At 38.4% G+C, this 19,363-nt stretch overlaps 1 protein-coding gene across 1 annotated transcript in view; it reads left to right on the top strand.

Moving 5' to 3' along the window:
• CRPPA (CDP-L-ribitol pyrophosphorylase A) overlaps positions 1 to 19,363 on the top strand; it is a 297,138-nt gene that overhangs the window by 13,486 nt on the left and 264,289 nt on the right. Inside the window, exon 3 of the mRNA XM_055314505.1 lies at positions 3,346 to 3,622. Within this exon, the coding sequence (XP_055170480.1) occupies positions 3,346 to 3,622 (277 nt within the window). The remainder of the gene's footprint in view (positions 1 to 3,345; positions 3,623 to 19,363) is intronic.

Below are 19,363 nucleotides of genomic sequence, written 5' to 3'. Positions count from 1 at the left end.
ACAAACTGTCACTTGTTGCTTGCAGGGAGGCTTTGAGTGTAAACTCTACACTGCTAAGTATGCTGTGATCAATTACCTTTGCAATGAAAGGAATGGGGGATGGATGGGATATAAAACCAAGAGCATCCCATATTGAGTCTTATTCCCTAATGCTTTTTATTGCCTGCATTTAATAGTGCATATCTTTTCCTCAGATATTCTGTGAATATCTCTGCATTGTCTTATTCGTGTTTAAAACTACCCCTAGTGTCTAACAAACCATAAGTAATGCCAGTCCTCCAGCAGCCTAAAGTTCTAGAAATGAAAGTACGGAGTCAAATGACTCCAAACCACATTGTATAGGGAAGGTTCTACTCATAACTGAGTTTTTATAGCTAAACAGGTTAATGAAGAGCTTCTTGTGTTTTCATAACCCTTGAGACAAGGCTGTGTTGTCAGATGTTATTACACTGTTAGAGGTAGAGAAGACTGACCAAGGTTGTTTACTCAGCAAATTGGTGTTGATTAGGTACTAGGTGAAAAGCAGTGGGCAAAACAGACATTGTCCCTGCTATCATGGAACCTATCTTCAAGAAGATGGAATGTCTTCTTTTGATGAAGGATGGTAAAACTACTTGGAGTGCATTGTGGTCTAAGATGGTAGTGTAGGAAAACTAAGTATGATGTATATATCACATCTTAATTGTTTAGCACTTAAGAGACAGTGGCGCAGGGGGATTACAGGAGTTTAGAGCATGACTAAGGCTTAACCCATTGCAAATGCTTAATCGATTGTTAGAGCTATTTTATATTCTGTCATAATTGATTTTTTCCCCCCATCTTACTAGGTTATTACCTCTGATTTATCTCTTAAATGCCACCTACAAGCTCCATTTGGTAGCCAGGCTACAATGACTGTATTGCCCAGAATGCAGCAGCAGCAGCTTCCTCCTATCTGGTCTATCTGCATCCTCTCTCTCTACTAAATCACTTCTCCACCTTGCAACAAGAGTAAAATTGATGTTTCGAAATTAGTTTACTAATGCTATTAAAAAAAAAAAGTCTATCAACCGAGTAGCTTAAAGCAACATGAATTTATTACCTTAAACTTCTGGAAGTCAGAAGTTTGAAATAGGTTTCACTGGGCTAAAATAAAAAGGTGTTGGCAATGCTACATTCATTATGGAAGCTCTAGAGACAGTATGTTTACTTGCCATTTTCTAGTTTCTGAAGGTCACTCGGATTCCTGAACTTGAGCTCCTGTATCACATTGACCACTGCTTCTGTTAACTCCTCTCCTGCTTTGACTCTTCTGCCTTTTGTTCATTTGTAAGGACTCCTGTAATTGTCTTAGACCTACCCAGAGAGTCCAGAATGATTCTTCTAGCTCAAGATCCTTAACTTAATCATTTCTCTAAAGTTCCTTCTGCATGTGGGGTTAGACCTTTACAGGTTTGGGGAATAGGAAGTGGTCCTTTTTTAGGGGCTTCAGTCTCCTAAAACAATGCCTAGAACATTTGAGTAGGTGAGCATTTCTTTTTTATTATTATTATTATTTTTTTTGGTGTAAATGTCTCTGTGCAAAGCTTTTTTTAGCCCAGTTTGGCTCTTGCCTGGACCTCCGGCCACTACATAGGCTCTTCTCCCCTTGTCCTCTGGCCCTCAGGACCTTGTGATGGCCTTGGCTTACACCGGCCCTTCATACCCCGCTGCCCTTTCCCCCCCTCCCACTCATCATCTGGATCCTATAGCAAATTTTGTGTCCTTAAGGAGTATCATCTTGGCCTTCCCTTTGCCGGTCAAATAATCAACTTGTTTGCAATCCTGGAGCCTGGATTTCTTCATAGCACTTGATTACAGCTTGAACTTGTTCCTCGGTGTTCTTTGATCTGGAAGCTCTGCAAAGGCAGTACTTATTTTCATTGTGTACTCAATGATGATCATTTATTCAATATGCAATAAACACTTAGTAAAGGAATGGACTTAAAATGAAAAGACCATGTGCTTATAAAGTAGCTCTTAGTGTTCATCTGTGTACTGTTGTTGTAGCCACAGGCAGAATGGGGTTTTGGATCATGGAAAGGGTTGGTTCAATAACAGAAGATTGGTGATTAACAATTGAGTAAATCAACTGAATGTTCATATTAACAAAGTAAATTTCACTAAGTAATTTTCAGACTTTTCCATGTCTGTAAAAATGCATAAGACTTGATCTAACATGAACATGGAGTATCTCATGGGCTAAGAGTTCTAAAAAAATTTTTTTTTGAGTTCCTTTAAATTTTATTTTATTTTTTTCCTTTATTTTTTTTTTCCTTTAAATTTTAAAGTGACCTTTATTTAGAGTTGATAGCATGGGTTAGAGGCAGTTTGCCTGGTTTGGGCCTGTTGGCTGTGGAACATAGAATTTAATGACATTAAGCTCTGTTAGCACTGGTGTTCAAGAGAAGTCTACCAAGATTTAATGCAGTTGCCACTCAGTGGTGTGAACTGTGCAAAGCAATAGCTCAGTAAGTCTTTAGGAAAACGTTTTACAACAGAAAAATTGCTCAATACTATGTATGACTCAGTAGGTTAATTCTTTAATTTTGTAAGGTTTATCATTATATTTTGAGCCTTACTTATAAATTTATACAATATTCATTGACCTATTGAAGCTATGTTTCACTTTGATGTAGGCACAGTTTATGTTAGATAAGTGACCCAGGTGGGTGTGTGTGTGTTTGTTTTTTTTTTTTTTTAAGCAATTCATTGGATTTCTTGAGAGAGAACTTTTGGTATTCAAAACTGCTTCGAATTGTTTGTACTCTGTTGAACAAATTATTTTGAAGAAATCAATTTTTTTTAAAGATTTTATTTATTCATGAGAGGCACACAGAAAGAGAAAGATTGGGACAGAGACACAGGCAGAGGGAGAAGCAGGCTCCATGCAGGGAGCCTGATGTGGGACTTGATCCCGGGACTCCAGGATCACGCCCTGGGCTGAAGGTGGTGCTAAACCGCTGAGCCACCAGGCAGGGCTGCCCAGAAGAAATCCATTTAAAGGCCTATTACTGCATTATTTTTTCTCAGTGTCCTGATAGATCCCTGAGTAACTTAGTTTGAATTAGATTATCTATTGTACAATATCTAGACGTAATCTCACTGTGGACTATAAAACATTATATCTGTTACTATGTAGGATATGAAATATTCATTGATTATCAACCTCTTTACAAGACCTGATAAAATTCATAAGACTGATTTACTTTAAGTTTCAGTTTTCAACATCCCTGAGAAGTTAAAAGTAGGACTTCCTAATACAGTTTGGTACTAGCTTAAATTGTGTAAGGCCCAATTTATGTTCAGTGTATACTTCTCTTTCAGCATATGTTGGATAAAGGACATTGTTGTGGCAGTCACTGGAGAGAATATGGAAGCAATGAAGGGTATCATTCAGAAGTACCAGCATCAGCGCATCTCCCTGGTTACAGCTGGAGTGACCCGCCACAGGTCAATTTTCAACGGACTAAAAGCCCTAGCAGAAGACCAGCCTGACTCTAAGCTCTCTAAGCCAGAAGTTGTGATAATTCATGATGCTGTGAGACCCTTTGTTGAGGAAGATGTTCTTCTTAAAGTTGTCACAGCAGCTAAGGAACATGGGGTAAGTGGCTATACTTCTTTTTTTTTTTAATTTTTTTTTAAAATTTATTTATTTATGATAGTCACAGAGAGAGAGAGAGAGAGAGAGAGAGAGAGAGAGAGAGAGAGAGAATGGCAGAGTCATAGGCAGAGGGAGAAGCAGGCTCCATGCACCGGGAGCCCGATGTGGGATTCGATTCTGGGTCTCCAGGATTGCGCCCTGGGCCAAAGGCAGGCGCCAAACTGCTGTGCCACCCAGGAATCCCAAGTGGCTATACTTCTGAAAATGGATAGAAGACACAAATGCTATAGCAAATGTTCACTTCCTGGATGTTGATGAAATCTTCGTGGAATGTCAGTTTACAACGGGCATGATGAGTAAAAGACGTGACACTAAATTTTTTTAGGAAGCCTCAAGTATTGTATCATGAGACTATATTAGAGTTTATATTTGTAGTCCCTCAACATAACATGAGCTTTTTGGAGGAGAATGTACTATCTTCAGAATATGGCTCTGAATGTACCCTGATGGGTACATTCAGAGAAGCATTGTGCACTTTACTAGAGATACGTAAGAGAACTCTGAAGTAAGGGATGTGCATAATTATCAGAAATCTGGGTCATCACACCCAAATTGTGTTTTGACTTTTTGAAGATGGTTTGCTTTTCAGCGCAAATAGCCAAGTAAGCTTTTCATACTCTTAGAGTAAAATGTTTTAAGATGACGCAGAATTCTGTGTTCTAATTAACCGGAAGAACAAAGGATAACAAAAGACATATTGTAGTCTTTAGAATATCTTTGTTCTGTTCTTAGATTACTGATAAAATCCTAAAAATAACATAATAGATTTATAGATAAAACGTGAGACTGAGTGAAAGTCGCTATACATCCTTTGTATAGCATAATAGCAATAGGTTGTGGAGGGGGACATGCATAGGCCTAGTTCTCAGGTTTTTAAATTAGTGATACATATGTAACTTGGACAACCTCTTTGAGTCCCTTTTCCTTGTACTTGCGCTATTTTTAGGGTTGGATATTAGATGTTAACTACTCAGAGTTCGAACTACTTAAAAATGAAAAGGTATTAAGAATTACAGCACCTAGGATTGTAGGGATATGGAAGGAGTCCTCTAAGCCTTCTTTGCCATGTGGGTGGTGAGTTAAAAAAACCCATCTGGAAAAGATCTCATGTGATTTCTCTTCAGTTACCTGTATGTAACTGTAATCTCTTTGTCAGGAAATTGTTGCACCTTAACACCCTCCTTCCTTAAACATCAATTGTTCCTCTTCCTTAAACATCAATTGTTTTTAAAGCTGTAAAAGAATTCCACAAATCAAACAAAACATTTTTCTTTCATATATCTTAAAAAAGATATATTGATGGAGTGAAAATTGTGATAGAGGTAAGTTGGCTAACCTAAAAACTTGACCAGGGCTCCCATACTTCTTTAACCCCTTCCTATTGTCCAGACTTCTCAGCTGCAGTAGAGGTAGCCAGTTAGAAGTAGCATGAGGAGGAATGAAAGAGCACAGGATTTAGAACTTTCAGGAATTAAAGTGAAACTTGACAAATTTGAAGAAGTTCCTAGGGAGGACTAGATATTTGGGGCAGATAATTTAAAAATTAGGGTTCCCAGTGAGTATAATTAGAGGTCTTTGATATTTTTCCAAAAGGTAACATAGATAATCAAGCTGACTATAGAAATTACACGTTTGGAATTTTTGGTCCTTTTTTTTTTTTTTTTTATATCTTATTTCTAAGACGGTGCACCAAGTGATACTTTTGGTGGTAGGTCTGAAACTAAGAGGACTGTTACTGCTGCAGTTATAATAAGCCAAGATATCCTAGTTTAACAGGTGACTAAGTAAAACATTAACGTGAATAGCAATTAATGACTTGTTGCAGCAGATTGGAATTCCTTGACAGTCTTAATAATTAATGTTAATCAGAATAACTTTTATGGAACATGATTAAATTCTACATAATATTTTAATGAAATCTCAACTTTGCATTGAAAAGCTAGTTTTAAGTGGAATTTTCACAGTTTATTTTGAAGCTTCTGGTGTCTTGTAGAAATGTCATAGGGAATGATTTTCAAGAAAGCAGAAAATGAGTTTCATACAGATATGTGAAATCCTTAACATATTGAAGGAACCAGGCACATGTTACAATCCAGAGAGGCACAAATTTTAGTGAAATAGAGCAATACTGAAATGAATTCACACAGGCAAAACTGTTTGTTTTCCTCTCCTATGTGAGAGGTATCAAACCTCCACCTTGTAGAGTTTATTTGCATCTTGACAGGCAAGAATTATTTTTGCATTGCTGTCAGGTACATGTAACTTCCGAAAGTTGTAAAATTGCTCAAACGCAATGGAAGGCTACATTAGGCTATTCTAGAAGGATTGGCTCTAAACAATATATAGTCTTAAACTGAATCTCCTGGTTATCCTAAATTATAAAGTGTAGGATAGTTACCTAACAGCCTTAGGTAATCCAGGTACTACTTCATGCCAACATTATCACACTGTTGTAAATTCTAATCATAAAAATGTAAGTGGAAATTTGAACTAGTAAAGTTCCTGTACTAGTGGAAAGTAATGACCCCTTCTTAATCTCTGGGCGTTAAATTGAAGACAACTGGTCTGAAAGATAGGCAAGAAAATAGTGAAGATTAACCTTAAAGCCACTAAACCACGTATTTTCCATGAATTCTTATGAACTAATTCTCTTTTGTTCTCTTAAATTATGTTGTATAGATTATTATTTTATTATTTTATTTTATTTTTTGTTGTATAGATTCTTAATGGGTTTTTTGTTCTCTTAGCTCTTAATTTGCCTTACCCAAAGGCCCCTTTCAGATAAATCCTTTCCTGGATAAGGTAGATACTGAGTAAGCCCCTTGGAGGGCATACATGTTAAAGGAAACAGAAATTTTAACTTCATGGTTTAAAAACATTCTCACATTGAAGATAGATTACCTCAAAGTAGTAAGATGTCCCAAGTTAAGGTTGACAATTGAGTTATTTGCATACAGGAGCTCAGAACTGTCATCAGGACCCTGGATATTTTACCTCTATAAGTTTCATTTCTGAATTCCATGGAGGGGGCAGGACTTCAATAGAGCTAGCAGGTAAAGACTTTCAGGGTTATTTCTGCATAGCACTTGATGATCACTTTCTATGATACAAATTTCTAAGTTGATAACTATTTTTTCTTCCCCAGTACTTTGAAAATATATCATTGTGTACTGGCGTTATTTTGGCTTGTGAGAAATCTCTTGACCAGTATAATAGTATTCTTTACCAGTCTAACTGTATCCCTTTAAAGTTAATTGCCTCTTCTGTTAGGCTGATCTTATTTTTATTTTATTCAAGTTTTTATTTAAATTCCAGTTAACATACAGTGTAATATTAGTTTCAGGTGTAGAATTTAATGATTCATCACTTACATGTAACACCCAGTGCTCATCACTACAAGTGCCTTCCTTAATCCCTATCACCCCCCCCCTTAACCCATTCATTTCCTATCCCTTAACCCTTCTCCAGTAACCCTAAGCTTATTCTTGGTAGTTAGGAGGCTTTCCTTCCCACCCCCCTACCATATGTTCATCTGTTTTGTTTCTTTAATTGCACATATGAGTGAAATCATATGGTATTGGACTTCCTCTGACTTAATTTGCTTGACATTATAATTACTCTCTAGTTCCACCCGTGTCATTGAAAATGGCAAGACTTCATTCTTCATTGAGTTCTATTCCATTGTACATATATATCATATCTTCATCCATTCATCAATCAATAGACATTTGAGCTGTCTTCATAATTTGGCTATTATTGATAATGTGGCTATAAACATCAGGTTGCATGTGTCCCTTCAAATCTGTATTTTGGTATTCTTTGGGCCAATACCGAGTATTGCAAATGCTGGATCATAGGGTACTTCTTTTAACATTTGAGGAACCTCCATACTCTTCTTCAGAGTAGCTGCACCAGTTTGCATTCCTATCAACACTGTGAGAGGGCTCCCCTTGCCCTGTATCCTTGCCAACATCTCTTGTTTCCTGTATTGTTAATTTTAGTCATTCTGACTGGAGTGAGGTGGTATCATTGTAGTTTTGAAAGGTATTTGCCTGGCGATGAGCGATACTGAGCATTTTTCATGTGTCTGTTACCATCTGAATGTTGTCTTTGGACAAACTCTGTTCATGTCTTCTGCCCATTTCTTAACCTGGATTATTTAATTTTGGGTGTTGAATTTAAGTTCTTTGTATATTATGGGTGTTAACCCTTAATCAGATAGCCTTTGCAGATATCTTCTCCCATTCCATAGATTGACTTTTAGTTTTGTTGATTGTTCCTTTGCTGTGTAGAAGATTGTTGTCTTGATGATGTCCCAGTAGTTCATTATGCTCCTGTTTCCCTTGTCCCTCAAGAGACCTATCTAGTAGGAAGTTGCTATGGCTGTTGTCAAATAGGTTACTACCTGTGTTCTACTCGAGGATTTTTGTGGTTTCCTGTCTTGCATTTAGGTCTTTCATCCATTTTAAGTGCATTATTGTGTGTGGTGTAAGAAAATGGTCCTGTTTCATTCTTCTGCAGGTGGCTGTCTAGTTTTCCCAACATCACTTCTTGAAGAGACTTTTTTCCACTAGATATTCTTTCCTGTTTTGTTGAAGATTAGTTGACCATATAGCTGTGGATCCATTTCTGGGTTATCTATTTTGATCCATTGATGTATGTTTCTGTTTTTGTGCTCAGTACATGTTGTCTTGATGACTACAGCTTTGTAAGAAATCTTGAAGTCTGGAATTGTGATGCCTCCAGTTTTGCTTTTCTTTTTCCAGATTACTTTGGCTATTCAGGGTCTTTTATGGTTCCCATACAAATTTTGGAAGTGTTTCTCCTATCTCTGTGAAAAATGCTGATGGTATTATGATAGGAATTGTATTAAATGTGTAGATAGCTTTGGGAAATAAGAACATTTGAACAGTATATGTTCTTCAGCTCATAAGCATACAGTATTTTTCCATTTTCCATTTCTTTGTGTCATCTGGACATTTCTGATCAGTGTTTGTAGTTTTAAGAGTATAGATCTTTTACCTCTTGGTTAGCTTTATTCCTATGTATCTTATGGTTTTTGGTGCCATTGTAAATGAGATTGGTGTGTTCCTTGATTTTTTTTTTCTTTCTGCTGCTTCATTAATTGGTGTATAGAGATGTAATATATTTCTCTAAGTTGGGTTGGTTTTTTTTTTTTGTTTGTTTGTTTTTTGGTATCCTCTGACTATGCTGATTTTGCATTATCAGGTCTTGCAGTTTTTTTTAAAGATTTATTTATTTATTTATTTATTTATTTATTTATTTATTTATTTATTTATGATAGATGGAGAGAGAGAGAGAGAGGGAGGGAGAGAGAGAGAGAGAGAGAGAGAGAGAGAGAGAGAGGCAGAGACACAGGCAGAGGGAGAAGCAGACTCTATGCTGGGAGCCCATCACAGGACTCAATCCCGGGACTCCAGGATCGCGCCCTGGGCCTGCTCACCCAGGGATCCCCCCAAGTCTTGCAGTTTTTTTGATGGAATCTTTTTGGGTTTTCCATATAGAGTATCCTGTCATCTGCAGATAGTGGAAGTTTGACTTATTTCTTGCCAATTTGGATGCCTTTTATTTCTTTTTGTTACCCAATTACTGAGCTTAGGATTTGAAGTAGTATGTTAAGTAACAGTGGTAAGAATAGACATTCCCATCTTGTTCCTGACTATATGGGAAAAGCTCTCAGTTTTTCTCTGTTAAGAATGACATTAGCTGTGGGTTTTTCATATATGATCTTTATGATGTTGAGGTATATTCCCTCTAACCCTACTTTGTTGAGTGTTTTTGTCATGAATGGAGGTTGTGCTTTATCAGATCTTTTTCTGCATTTATTTTTTTTTTAAATTTTATTTATTTATTTACTTATGATAGTCATATATATCATATATATATATAGAGAGAGGCAGAGACACAGGCAGAGGGAGAAGCAGGCTCCATGCACCGGGAGCCCGACGTGGGACTCGATCCCGGGTCTCCAGGACTGCGCCCTGGGCCAAAGGCAGGCGCCAAACGGCTGTGCCACCCAGGGATCCCTTTTTCTGCATTTATTGAGAGGATCATGGGATTATTACTCTTCCTTATTAATGTGGTGGATTATTGATAGGTGAATATCGAGCCATCATTGCAGCCTGAAAATAAGTCCCACTTACTTGCAGTGAATGATTCTTACAATGTACTCTTGGATTTGATTTGCTAGTACTTTATTGAGTATTTTTGCATCCATGTTCATCACGGATATTGGTCTGTAGCTCTCTTTTAGAGAAGTCTTTGGTTTTGGAGTCAGGGTAATGCTGGCCTCATAGTTTGGAAGTCTTCATTTTCTGTCTTTTGGAGCAGTTTGAGAAGACTAGGTATTAACTCTTCTTTGAAAGTTTGGTAGAATTCCTCTATGAAGCCAACTGGCCATCGGTTTTTGTGTGTTGGGAGATTTTTGATTCCTGATTCAACTTCTTTCCTTGTTATTGGTCTGTTCAAGTGTTCTATTTTTTTAAGTTTCTATTTCTGTTTCAGTTTGGTAGTTTGTATGTTTCTTGGAATTTATCTGTTTCTTCCATTTTTGGTAGTTTATATGTTTCTGGGAATTTACCTGTTTCTTATAGATTATCTGATTTGTTGGCATATAATTTCACTTTTTTTGTGAAAATCATATGTATTTCTGTGATGTTGGTTGTTCTTTCTGTTTTTACTTCAGTCCTTTTTTGATAAGTCTGGCTAGGATTTATCAATTTTTTATAAGGATTTTATTTATTTATTCATGAGAGACACAGAGACAAGGTAGAGATATAGGCAGAGGGAGAAGCAGGCTCCCTGCAGGGAGCCCAGTGTGGGACTCAATACCGAAACTCCAGGATCATGCCCTGAGCTGCTGGCAGACGCTCAGCCATTGAACCACCCAGGAGTCCCTTGTTGTTTTATATACTTGGGTGCTTCCATGTTGGGGGCATAAATATTTACAATTGTTAGGTTTCCTTGTTGGGTAGTGCCCTTTATTACAATAGTGTCTTTCTTCATCTCTTGTTATAGTTTTTGGCTTAAGGCTAGTTTGTCTGATAAAAGTATGCCTACTCTGGCTTTATTTTGACGTCTGTTTGCATGATAAATGGTTCTCCATCCCCTCATTTTCAATCTACAGGTATCTTCAGGTCTAAAGTGAGTCTCTGGTAGGCAGCATATAGATGTATCTTGGTGTTTTATCCATTCTATATTTTTTGATTGGAGTGTTTAGTTCATTTACATCCAGAGTAATTGTGATTGATAAGAATTCACTGCCATTTTATTACTTGTTTTGTTACTTGGAGATTTTCTTTATTCCTTTTTATTCTTTGTCAGTTTTGGTCTTCCTTTCCCACTCAGAGTCCCCATTCATATTTCTTGAAGGGCTGGTTTAGTGTTCACGAACTCCTTTAGTTTTGTGTGTCTGGGAGACTCTTTATCTCTCCTTCTGTTCTGGATGATGGCTTTGCTGGGTAGAATGTTCTTGCCTGTGGATTCTTCGCATTCAGCATATTGAGTATATCATGCCATTCTCTTCTGGCTTGCCAAATTTCTGTGTAGAGATCTAAAGCTAGTCTTATGGGTCTTCCCTTGCAAGTTAGGGACTTCTTTTGTCTTGCTTATTTTAGGATTTTTTTTTTATCAGTGCATTTTGCAAATGTAACTATAATATGTCTTGACATTTCCCTGCTTTTGTTGATTTTGATGGGAGTTCTGTGTCTCCTCTTGGATGGAATCTCTGTTTGCCCCTATCAGGGAAATCTTCAGCTATTTCCCCAAACCTTTTGCTGCTTTTCCCTCTCTCCTCCCCCTGGGACTCCTATATGAAAGTTATTATGTTTGATGAAGTTGCTGAGTTCCCTATATCTAGTCTTATTATGATCTATAATTCTTTCATTTAAAATTTTCCATAATTGTATCTCCTGTATTACCACTTATTAATTCTTCTTCTTCTTCCATTCTTGTGGTCATTGCATCTAGTTGGTTTTGAATCTCAGTACTACAGTTTTCATTTCTGCCTGAGTTTTAGCTCTTCTCAGTAAAGGTCTCCTTGATATCATCCATGTTTTTCTAAAGTCTGGCAAGTATCCATGTGAATGTTGATTTAAATTCTCCATCAGGCATATTACTTGTATCTGTTTTGATTTCTGGCTGTGATGATGTCCTCGTTGTCGTCATCGTCTTCTTTTTCTGTGGAATGGATTTTTCCATCTTGACATTTTTAAAAAAAGATTTATTTATTCATGAGAGAGGGAGAGGGAGAGGTCTGCAGAGACTCAGGCAGAGGGAGAAGCAGACTCCATGCAGGGATCCCAATGTGGGACTTGATCCCGGGACTCTAGGATCATGCCCTGGGCTGAAGGCAGGCGCTAAACCGCTGAGCCACCTAGGTGTCCCCATCTTGACATTTTTGTATAGATCTGTCCTCTTCTTTGTGTTAGAAAAGCTTGTTAAATTTTCTGCTCTGGAAAGGAAGGGCCTTTTGGAAAAAGTGGTCATATAGTTTCTAGGACCTGATGCTTCAGGGACTGTTTATCATGCTCTGTGCTCTGCTGCTGTGTTTTGGCTGCTCTGTCCCTCAGTTAGTCCTCTGTGGAGGCTCTCCTTGCCTGTAGTGGGCAGTGTTTGGACCTTGGCCAAGTGTGGCGAGTTTAGGTATGCTCCGGTCTATTTGTTAGATGAGACCTGATGCTACTTCCACGTGAAGCCTTGCAGAACTTTATGGTTGGAAGATGTGTTGAGTGTGGGTTTTTACTGGTCTTCTGGGGAAGGGGCCCACTGTTCTGAGCCTGGAGAGAACCTATAGCAACAGAGCAGTGGGGCTTGAGACTTGGTGTAAGCAGGTCAGGCAGCCAGTGTTGGAGCTCTGCTGTTGACTGAAGCTGGTTTATGCTGAGGGACTGGGGAGGGAATTGGTGCCAGCCAACAACTTTGTTCCCAGAGATGGGCCTCCTTGCTTGCTGGTCTCAGGGAAGCACCACAGAATAGTGAATAATATCCCCCTGTACATCCCAGGCATCCGTCAGATTGCTGTTCTCATGCAGTCTGTCTCCAGGTTGTTTGCCTGGAACAATGTGGTGAACTTTAGGCTCTGTCCCAACCAAACCTGCTAACTCTTAAAACTCCAAGGTTTAGGGACTTGCTATGGCCTGGGGGCTGTGCTGGTCTTCTGGGGGGAGGGTCTTACCACATTGATGGATGCAGGTTTTACAGAGAAGGGCAATCAAACTAGAGTTCAGGGCCATAGGATCTGCAGCAAAACAGGCTAAATAGCCTGTGTCTGTGTTAGCCACCCTCGGCGGGTGTCTCTGCTCCTATGTGGAGGGTGGAAAATGGTGCCCACTGGCTCCTTTGTCCCCAGAGAGGCCTTTCTGTGAACTCTACCTCTCACAGATGCTAGAAGAGCAGTCTCTCTCTGTTCCTTAAGTCCTCTTCCAATCATGCAGTCTACCCCAGGGTTGTTGGCCTGCCTCCTCTCCTGGAACCCCAGGGCACTGCACTCTGTTCCATCCTGACCTCTGGAAACCTCCAGTCTTTGAACCCTGCTGGTTGCACAAAACTTAAGAACACTCAGCCTCTCTTTTTTCCAGCCAGTGGCTCTGGGGCAATATTCTCCTGCATGTGTTCCCCTCTGTACCCCCCCCCCCCCCCCGGTCTGCTTTCTCTGAGACCAGGGCTCTCTCAGTTCCACAGTACTTGCAGCACATTTCTTCCCCAAACTAGATGTCTGGGCTTTGTAGTTTTTTGGTATGGCCTCTTCTCTCCCTCTAGTTGTGTAGTTTGTTCTTTCAGTACTCAGGTCTATTTCTTAGGTATTCAGAATGATTTGATAGTTAACCTAGCTGTGTTAGAGGGATAAGGCAAGTGCATGGTCTTCCTACTACACAGCTATCTTAGCTATAGTGTGTCTATGAGGTTGACTTTTTTTTTTTTAAAGTAACTTATTTTTCACAGATAATGTGCATTGTTTCTATTATGTGACTAGATAGGAATTTCAGGAATAAATCCAAAGCAAGGGACAAAAGACCCAATGTAATCTCTTGTTGAAGTATTCTTTTTTTTTTAATTTTAATTTTTATTTATGATAGTCACACAGGGAGAGAGAGAGAGAGGCAGAGACACAGGCAGAGGGAGAAGCAGGCTCCATGCACCGGGAGCCTGACGTGGGATTCAATCCCGGGTCTCCAGGATCGCGCCCTGGGCCAAAGGCAGGCGCCAAACCGCTGCGCCACCCAGGGATCCCTTGTTGAAGTATTCTTAAAGTAAAATTTCATTTTCTAGAAGTTTGATTTGGTTCCTTCAAAATGTAATGGGCCTCCTTTTTCTTAGGATTTTATATTGTTTCTTAGTATTTTAAATATGAATAATACATTGTAGATAATGTGACTCTTTGTAGTTCTTCATTTCTCCACTTCTACTTGTGATTTAAATTGTATTGTTCAGATCAGTAAATTATAGGCCCATGTTTGGCAAGCCGTTATAATTAGTTCTTTGGGCATGAGATGAGGATGTGTTTCTAGAACAGAGATTTGTGTTGGTTCTGCTGAGGATCCTGATGGTTTTAGCATTTTGAAATCTCCTTATGTTAATTTTTGGCTTGAGATTTTATCCATCTTATGGTAATGTTAAGCCAAACTCTGAACTCCCATCAAATCTAGGTGATAGTACTTCTCAAGGGAGATGCCCCTCCCTGTCAGAGTCCAAGCCAGGATAGCAAACTATTTTGTAGTCTTACCACACTGGTGACTGTATTTTATCTGGCCTACCTTATAAATAGTTACATGGATTTTTTTGTGAGGACCACAGTTCTAACTGACCAAGTAGCATAGGCTCAAAATATGATTTCTCATTCCTTCTCATTTGTTTAAAGCCTCTTATTAACGCAAAGCATCTCCGCAGTTTTCCTTGAATTCTTGCTCTCTGATGTTAGTCCTAGGAAGTTACCTAATGAGTCATAGTTCTAAAAAAAAACCTATTTTTTTTAAAAAAACCTTTAAAAGTCACACTGGGGGGAAAAAGAACTGTCAATAACATTTCTCCTGATTTTTTTTTTTTTTAAATAGCAAGAGGTTTTGTAAGATAATTTGTCAGCCATACTGCTGGAAGTACAAGTTTTTTAGTAAGTACAAATTACCTGTATATTTCTGCATAATTAAAAGTCGAGAGATGAAAAAGCAGTAATAAGGACATTGTAAGAGAGATGTTGGCAAGGGTAAAATAAGTTGGAACACAGAAATGTGGGAGAATCATTTTAGGACTACGAAGCTAGCTAGCTATCATATACACAAAACTACCAGCATAACATGAATTTGCAAATGACAGTGCAACAGGAAAGCTCTTGCATCTCTAATCATGTTTTGTCCTCTCTTCCCTAATCAACTTCTGACAGTAACAGGTCACATTTACTGCTCTCTCTTTGACATCTTAAGTTGACTCTTTACTGCACAGCAGTCTGGCTTCTTCTGACTATTCTGTCCAAAATCACCTATAACTTTTCAATTCCCAAACTAGATGTGTACTTTTAGTCTGTTGTAAAATAAGGAAGCTTGAGTGGCTTTTATATGTGAGTCCTCAAAGGCAGAATGAAATACTTTGGGATTTCCCAAGCAATAGGGTCTTTCTTTTTTCTTTTTTTGGACCTGTTGGATCTCCCCTGAGCTTATGATAATGCTCACTCAGGGTGGAGGCTGGTCACCAGAAATACTAATGGTGTCTAATTACCAATGGTGATTGGAAATCTGAGGCTTTGAATCAGCTCCACCTCTATGGGAGAGGAATAGGGCTGGAAGCTGAATTCAACACATGGTCAGTGATTCAATTACTCATACTCCCAAAATGATAGCCCAATAAAAACCTTGGACTCCAAAGCTCAGGGGAACTACCTGGTTGAACAGTGCTGTGACAGTATGGCACTTCATCATTCCATGGGGAAAGGGCACCACAGAAGCTGTGTTCTGGGTTCTCCCAGACCCTATACTAGGTCTTTCTTCATTTATTTAGTCTGATAAATATCCTAAGTCCTAAACATGTGATCATAAGTAATCATAATCAACATGTAGTCATAATCATTCTCTTGAGTTCCAGGGGTTTTAGTGAATTTTAGTGGGGGTTGTGAGAACCTCCTGGACTTGGAGCCAGTTGATCAGGAGTATACGTGTTATGAGGACCCCTTTTGTATCTGGTATCTAAAAAAAGGGCAGTCTGGTTGTGAACAGTGGGGATTGTGTGAACTCCAGGTGGCTGACATGAGAAATGAATTCTATTATAATACACCAGCGTATACAGAATGTCTTAGTTAAGTTTGACACTATTAACCAGTTCTTCATTCTGCAACTCTCTCTACCATGTCTTCTGTGACTGTAGTCTTTATATATATATTTTTTACCACTCTTTCCAGATCAATCTTCCCATACTCTAAACATTCCCTTTAACTTCTGTGAAAACTGGAAAGAGCACTCCTGAGCAATCAATCATGCTCACATTACTTAACTGAAAAAGTGACATATAGTAATACTCATGTTATATAGTTTGAGTGTTTACGTCTGTTGTGATGACAATCACCTATACAGAACTTCCTAACACTTCAAAGAATTGCCTCCTGGTGCTGCTTGGTACTCAGACCTTTTGTTCTCTTCCTAATCCCTGTCAACCAGTGATAAATTCTCTGTCCTTACGTCTCTGTCTGTTCTAAGGATACGGTATAAAAAGAATCCTAAAACATGTAACTTTGTGAGATAATTATTTCATTTGGTACAAAGCACTTTCATGTAACCATCTTAACTCCCGCTTGACATGTTTTCTCCAAAATCTCTTTCATGCCACACTGTCTCTGCTATTCCAGACCTTGTGTATTCAACTTCAGCTGAACAGAACCACTTAAATTTGCCTTTTTCAGCATGTCTGGAATCCTGTGTAAGGTCTGAATTCATTAATTTTGCCTGATCTTTCTGCTTGAATTGGCTTCTTCAGACAAGGGGGAACCACTGATATCCTGCACTTCGCCCTCCACCCCTGCCCCAGGGGAAATAACCTAAGACTTGAAATTTAGAGATTGGATAGGTGGAGTGCAGGAGGAGATTGAGGGACTTGAAATTAGTTTGAGATCTACAGTATTGATCCAGCTGAGTGGTGAAGGTCAATTTAAGCCAACTGAAATAAAGCAAGAAGTAGATGTTGGGAAAAAAAAAATGTTAAGGGAACTGGATGGGTCAGACCTGATGGGACACTGTAAGCCATGAGGTAATAAGACGTGTGCTTCTGTATGCTTTGATTTTTTTTTCTTTGCTATTCCCTTCCAGTAGACTTCATCATTTCTTCCAAAATCCCTGTGCTCCTGCCCTCCCTGCATCCTTCCAAGGTTGTGTGAAATTAGTTGAGACACTGAATCGCTTGCCAAAACTCGGCAGTCCTACCCATGGACATACATACTTAAAGAGTGTAAACAGCTTGTGAACTTACCAACATGTGACCGAGGTACATTTTACTGCATCCCTTATAAAAAGAGACCTCTATACTTAATATAATGGGTTGTTTTTCCCATATTTAAGGCAAAAGGGATTTTTGTAGACTAGCTGATCTTTTTTTTTTTTTTTTCTATATCAGAATATGGAAGTGGCACAGGGTTTCTCAACCTTGGCACAATTGACTTTTGGGGTAAGATGCTCTCTATTGTGGGGGCTGCCCAGTGCCCTATAGGATGATTAGCATTAGTTTTTAGTTAAAAAGTATTTTGAGTCCTTTTCTGAAGAGAAACAGTGTAATTTAATAACCAGAAACTTTGACATGGGTGTGTGTGAGTGTATGTGTCGGTGCTCCTTGCTTTTTGCAGTAGGATTAGACTTAGTAATAATTGAAGAATGCTTCAGAAGTCAAAAGTTAATATGTGTGCATCAGGAAGAATGTACTTTTTGACAACCCAGTATTAGAAATCTGTGCCAAGGATTTTGGGCCTATTTTAAAAGCTCTGAAAAATGACGTGGCCCATGATGTTACTTTTGAAATGAAGAATCTTAATGTATAATTGACCATGGCTAACAGCAACTTGTACTGTCTTTCTGTTGGTTAGTTTTGATCATGATAAAGTGCACTGAAGCTCAGAGTTGAGTGTTAGGTGGGGGTCAGGTAGTAAGAGCTCCTGGGACATTGGATTCCGTATCTGAGTGGAGGGAAAGAAACATTGTGTTAAGTCCTAAGACTAAAGAAGCAATTTGATTTGTGGGCACTCAGTGAGTTCTGATTATCTAATGGGACAGTTGAGGCTTATTTTGACAAAAGTTGAAGTGCCCAGGGCAGGTGATGAATTATTCTCTGACTACTATGGAATGAGCTAAAACTTGATGTGTTCCTGATGTTGAAAAAGCTACTGCATGAAAAGCTTTTGTTTTGCTTATCTAAAACTACTACCCTTGTATAATCTCCATATTACTTTCAAATGAAGTTGAAGAAGTGGAGCAGATCAAGGAACCATGGTATTTCCAGGGATCAAAATGTAATAAAACTTATTAAACATTAAGAACATTCAAGTAGAATACTTCTGATCATACTAGATTTAAGTTAAATGATACTACTTTGATTTTCAGCAGTTGAAATTGAGTATATCAAATATAAGCCTTATTCTTGATACATATCCTTTCTTAGGGGTACTTGGAGTGATGGGGCAATTTGGTTAGGTTTTTATAAAATACTTGGATTTCTGTATTGAATGCATTATTTTCTGCAAAAGAGGATGGAAGATATTGTCAAAATACAAAATATTTAAAATCTTATAATGGCCAATGATTAACTTTAAAGATGTGATTATGTAAACATTTATTAAGTAGTCTTGGAATAAAGACAACTCAGCTGAAATTGTAATTATATAGTCAGGATTTCTATATTGTCATAATTAGCTTGAACGCAGATATGTGAGTAGGAATGCACGTCAGCACCTGCTCTGTGTATGCCTAAGTATTGTTCAAATGTACTTTTAAAAGTAAACAGAAGAGGTGGGGTTCCTTTTTCCACATTGTATGATTTGTATCTCTGATGATTTCCATGCAATGACATGTGGAAATACTTTGACAGATTAGCTTGAGAGGCAAGTAATCACTGTGGTGCTGAGCTGTTAAGCTTCCATTCAGGGCTTATTAGGCTAATTCCCAATGAGGCAGTGTATTTGACAACTTGGGAATTATGCTTCATATAACAAACTACCCGCATAGCTCTATTTTAGAGGCAGCTAAAAGACACTGTCCATACTTGTGTCTTAATTTTGACAGCTTAAATTTCAGAAAATATCAAGAACTGATTATTTTCTGAACAAATGTCCTTTTCTATGGAAACAGCTATGGAATATAAGCCTGTCAATTTTAGCATCTTTCTTCTCTGTTTAAACCAGGTAGTTGGGTGAGTGGTAGTTGGAGGAATAAAAAAGGTTGGCTTAAGGGTGATTTTTTTTTTTTTTTGACAAGTGATCCTTTTCATGAACATTTTGTTTAGTAAGCAGTAAGCTAGTAGTCACCTTGTGTTTTAAGTGATCTTCCTGTTGTGCTACCTTATAGCTGATCTCTAGGCTTCCATTAAACAAAAACCTTACTGAGTCTTGGAATATACCAATCCTACCATAATGACATCACGAATATGGGTGGTTCTCTTCTGTTGAGAAGATTTTAGAAGTCAAAATGAGAGTCCATA

The sequence above is a fragment of the Nyctereutes procyonoides genome, unplaced genomic scaffold, assembly GCF_905146905.1.
Source record: "Nyctereutes procyonoides isolate TBG_1078 unplaced genomic scaffold, NYPRO_anot_genome, whole genome shotgun sequence".
Taxonomy (NCBI): Eukaryota; Metazoa; Chordata; class Mammalia; order Carnivora; family Canidae; genus Nyctereutes; species Nyctereutes procyonoides.
The sequence above is the reverse complement of the archived record's forward strand: the minus strand, read 5'-3'. Positions and strand labels throughout refer to the sequence as shown.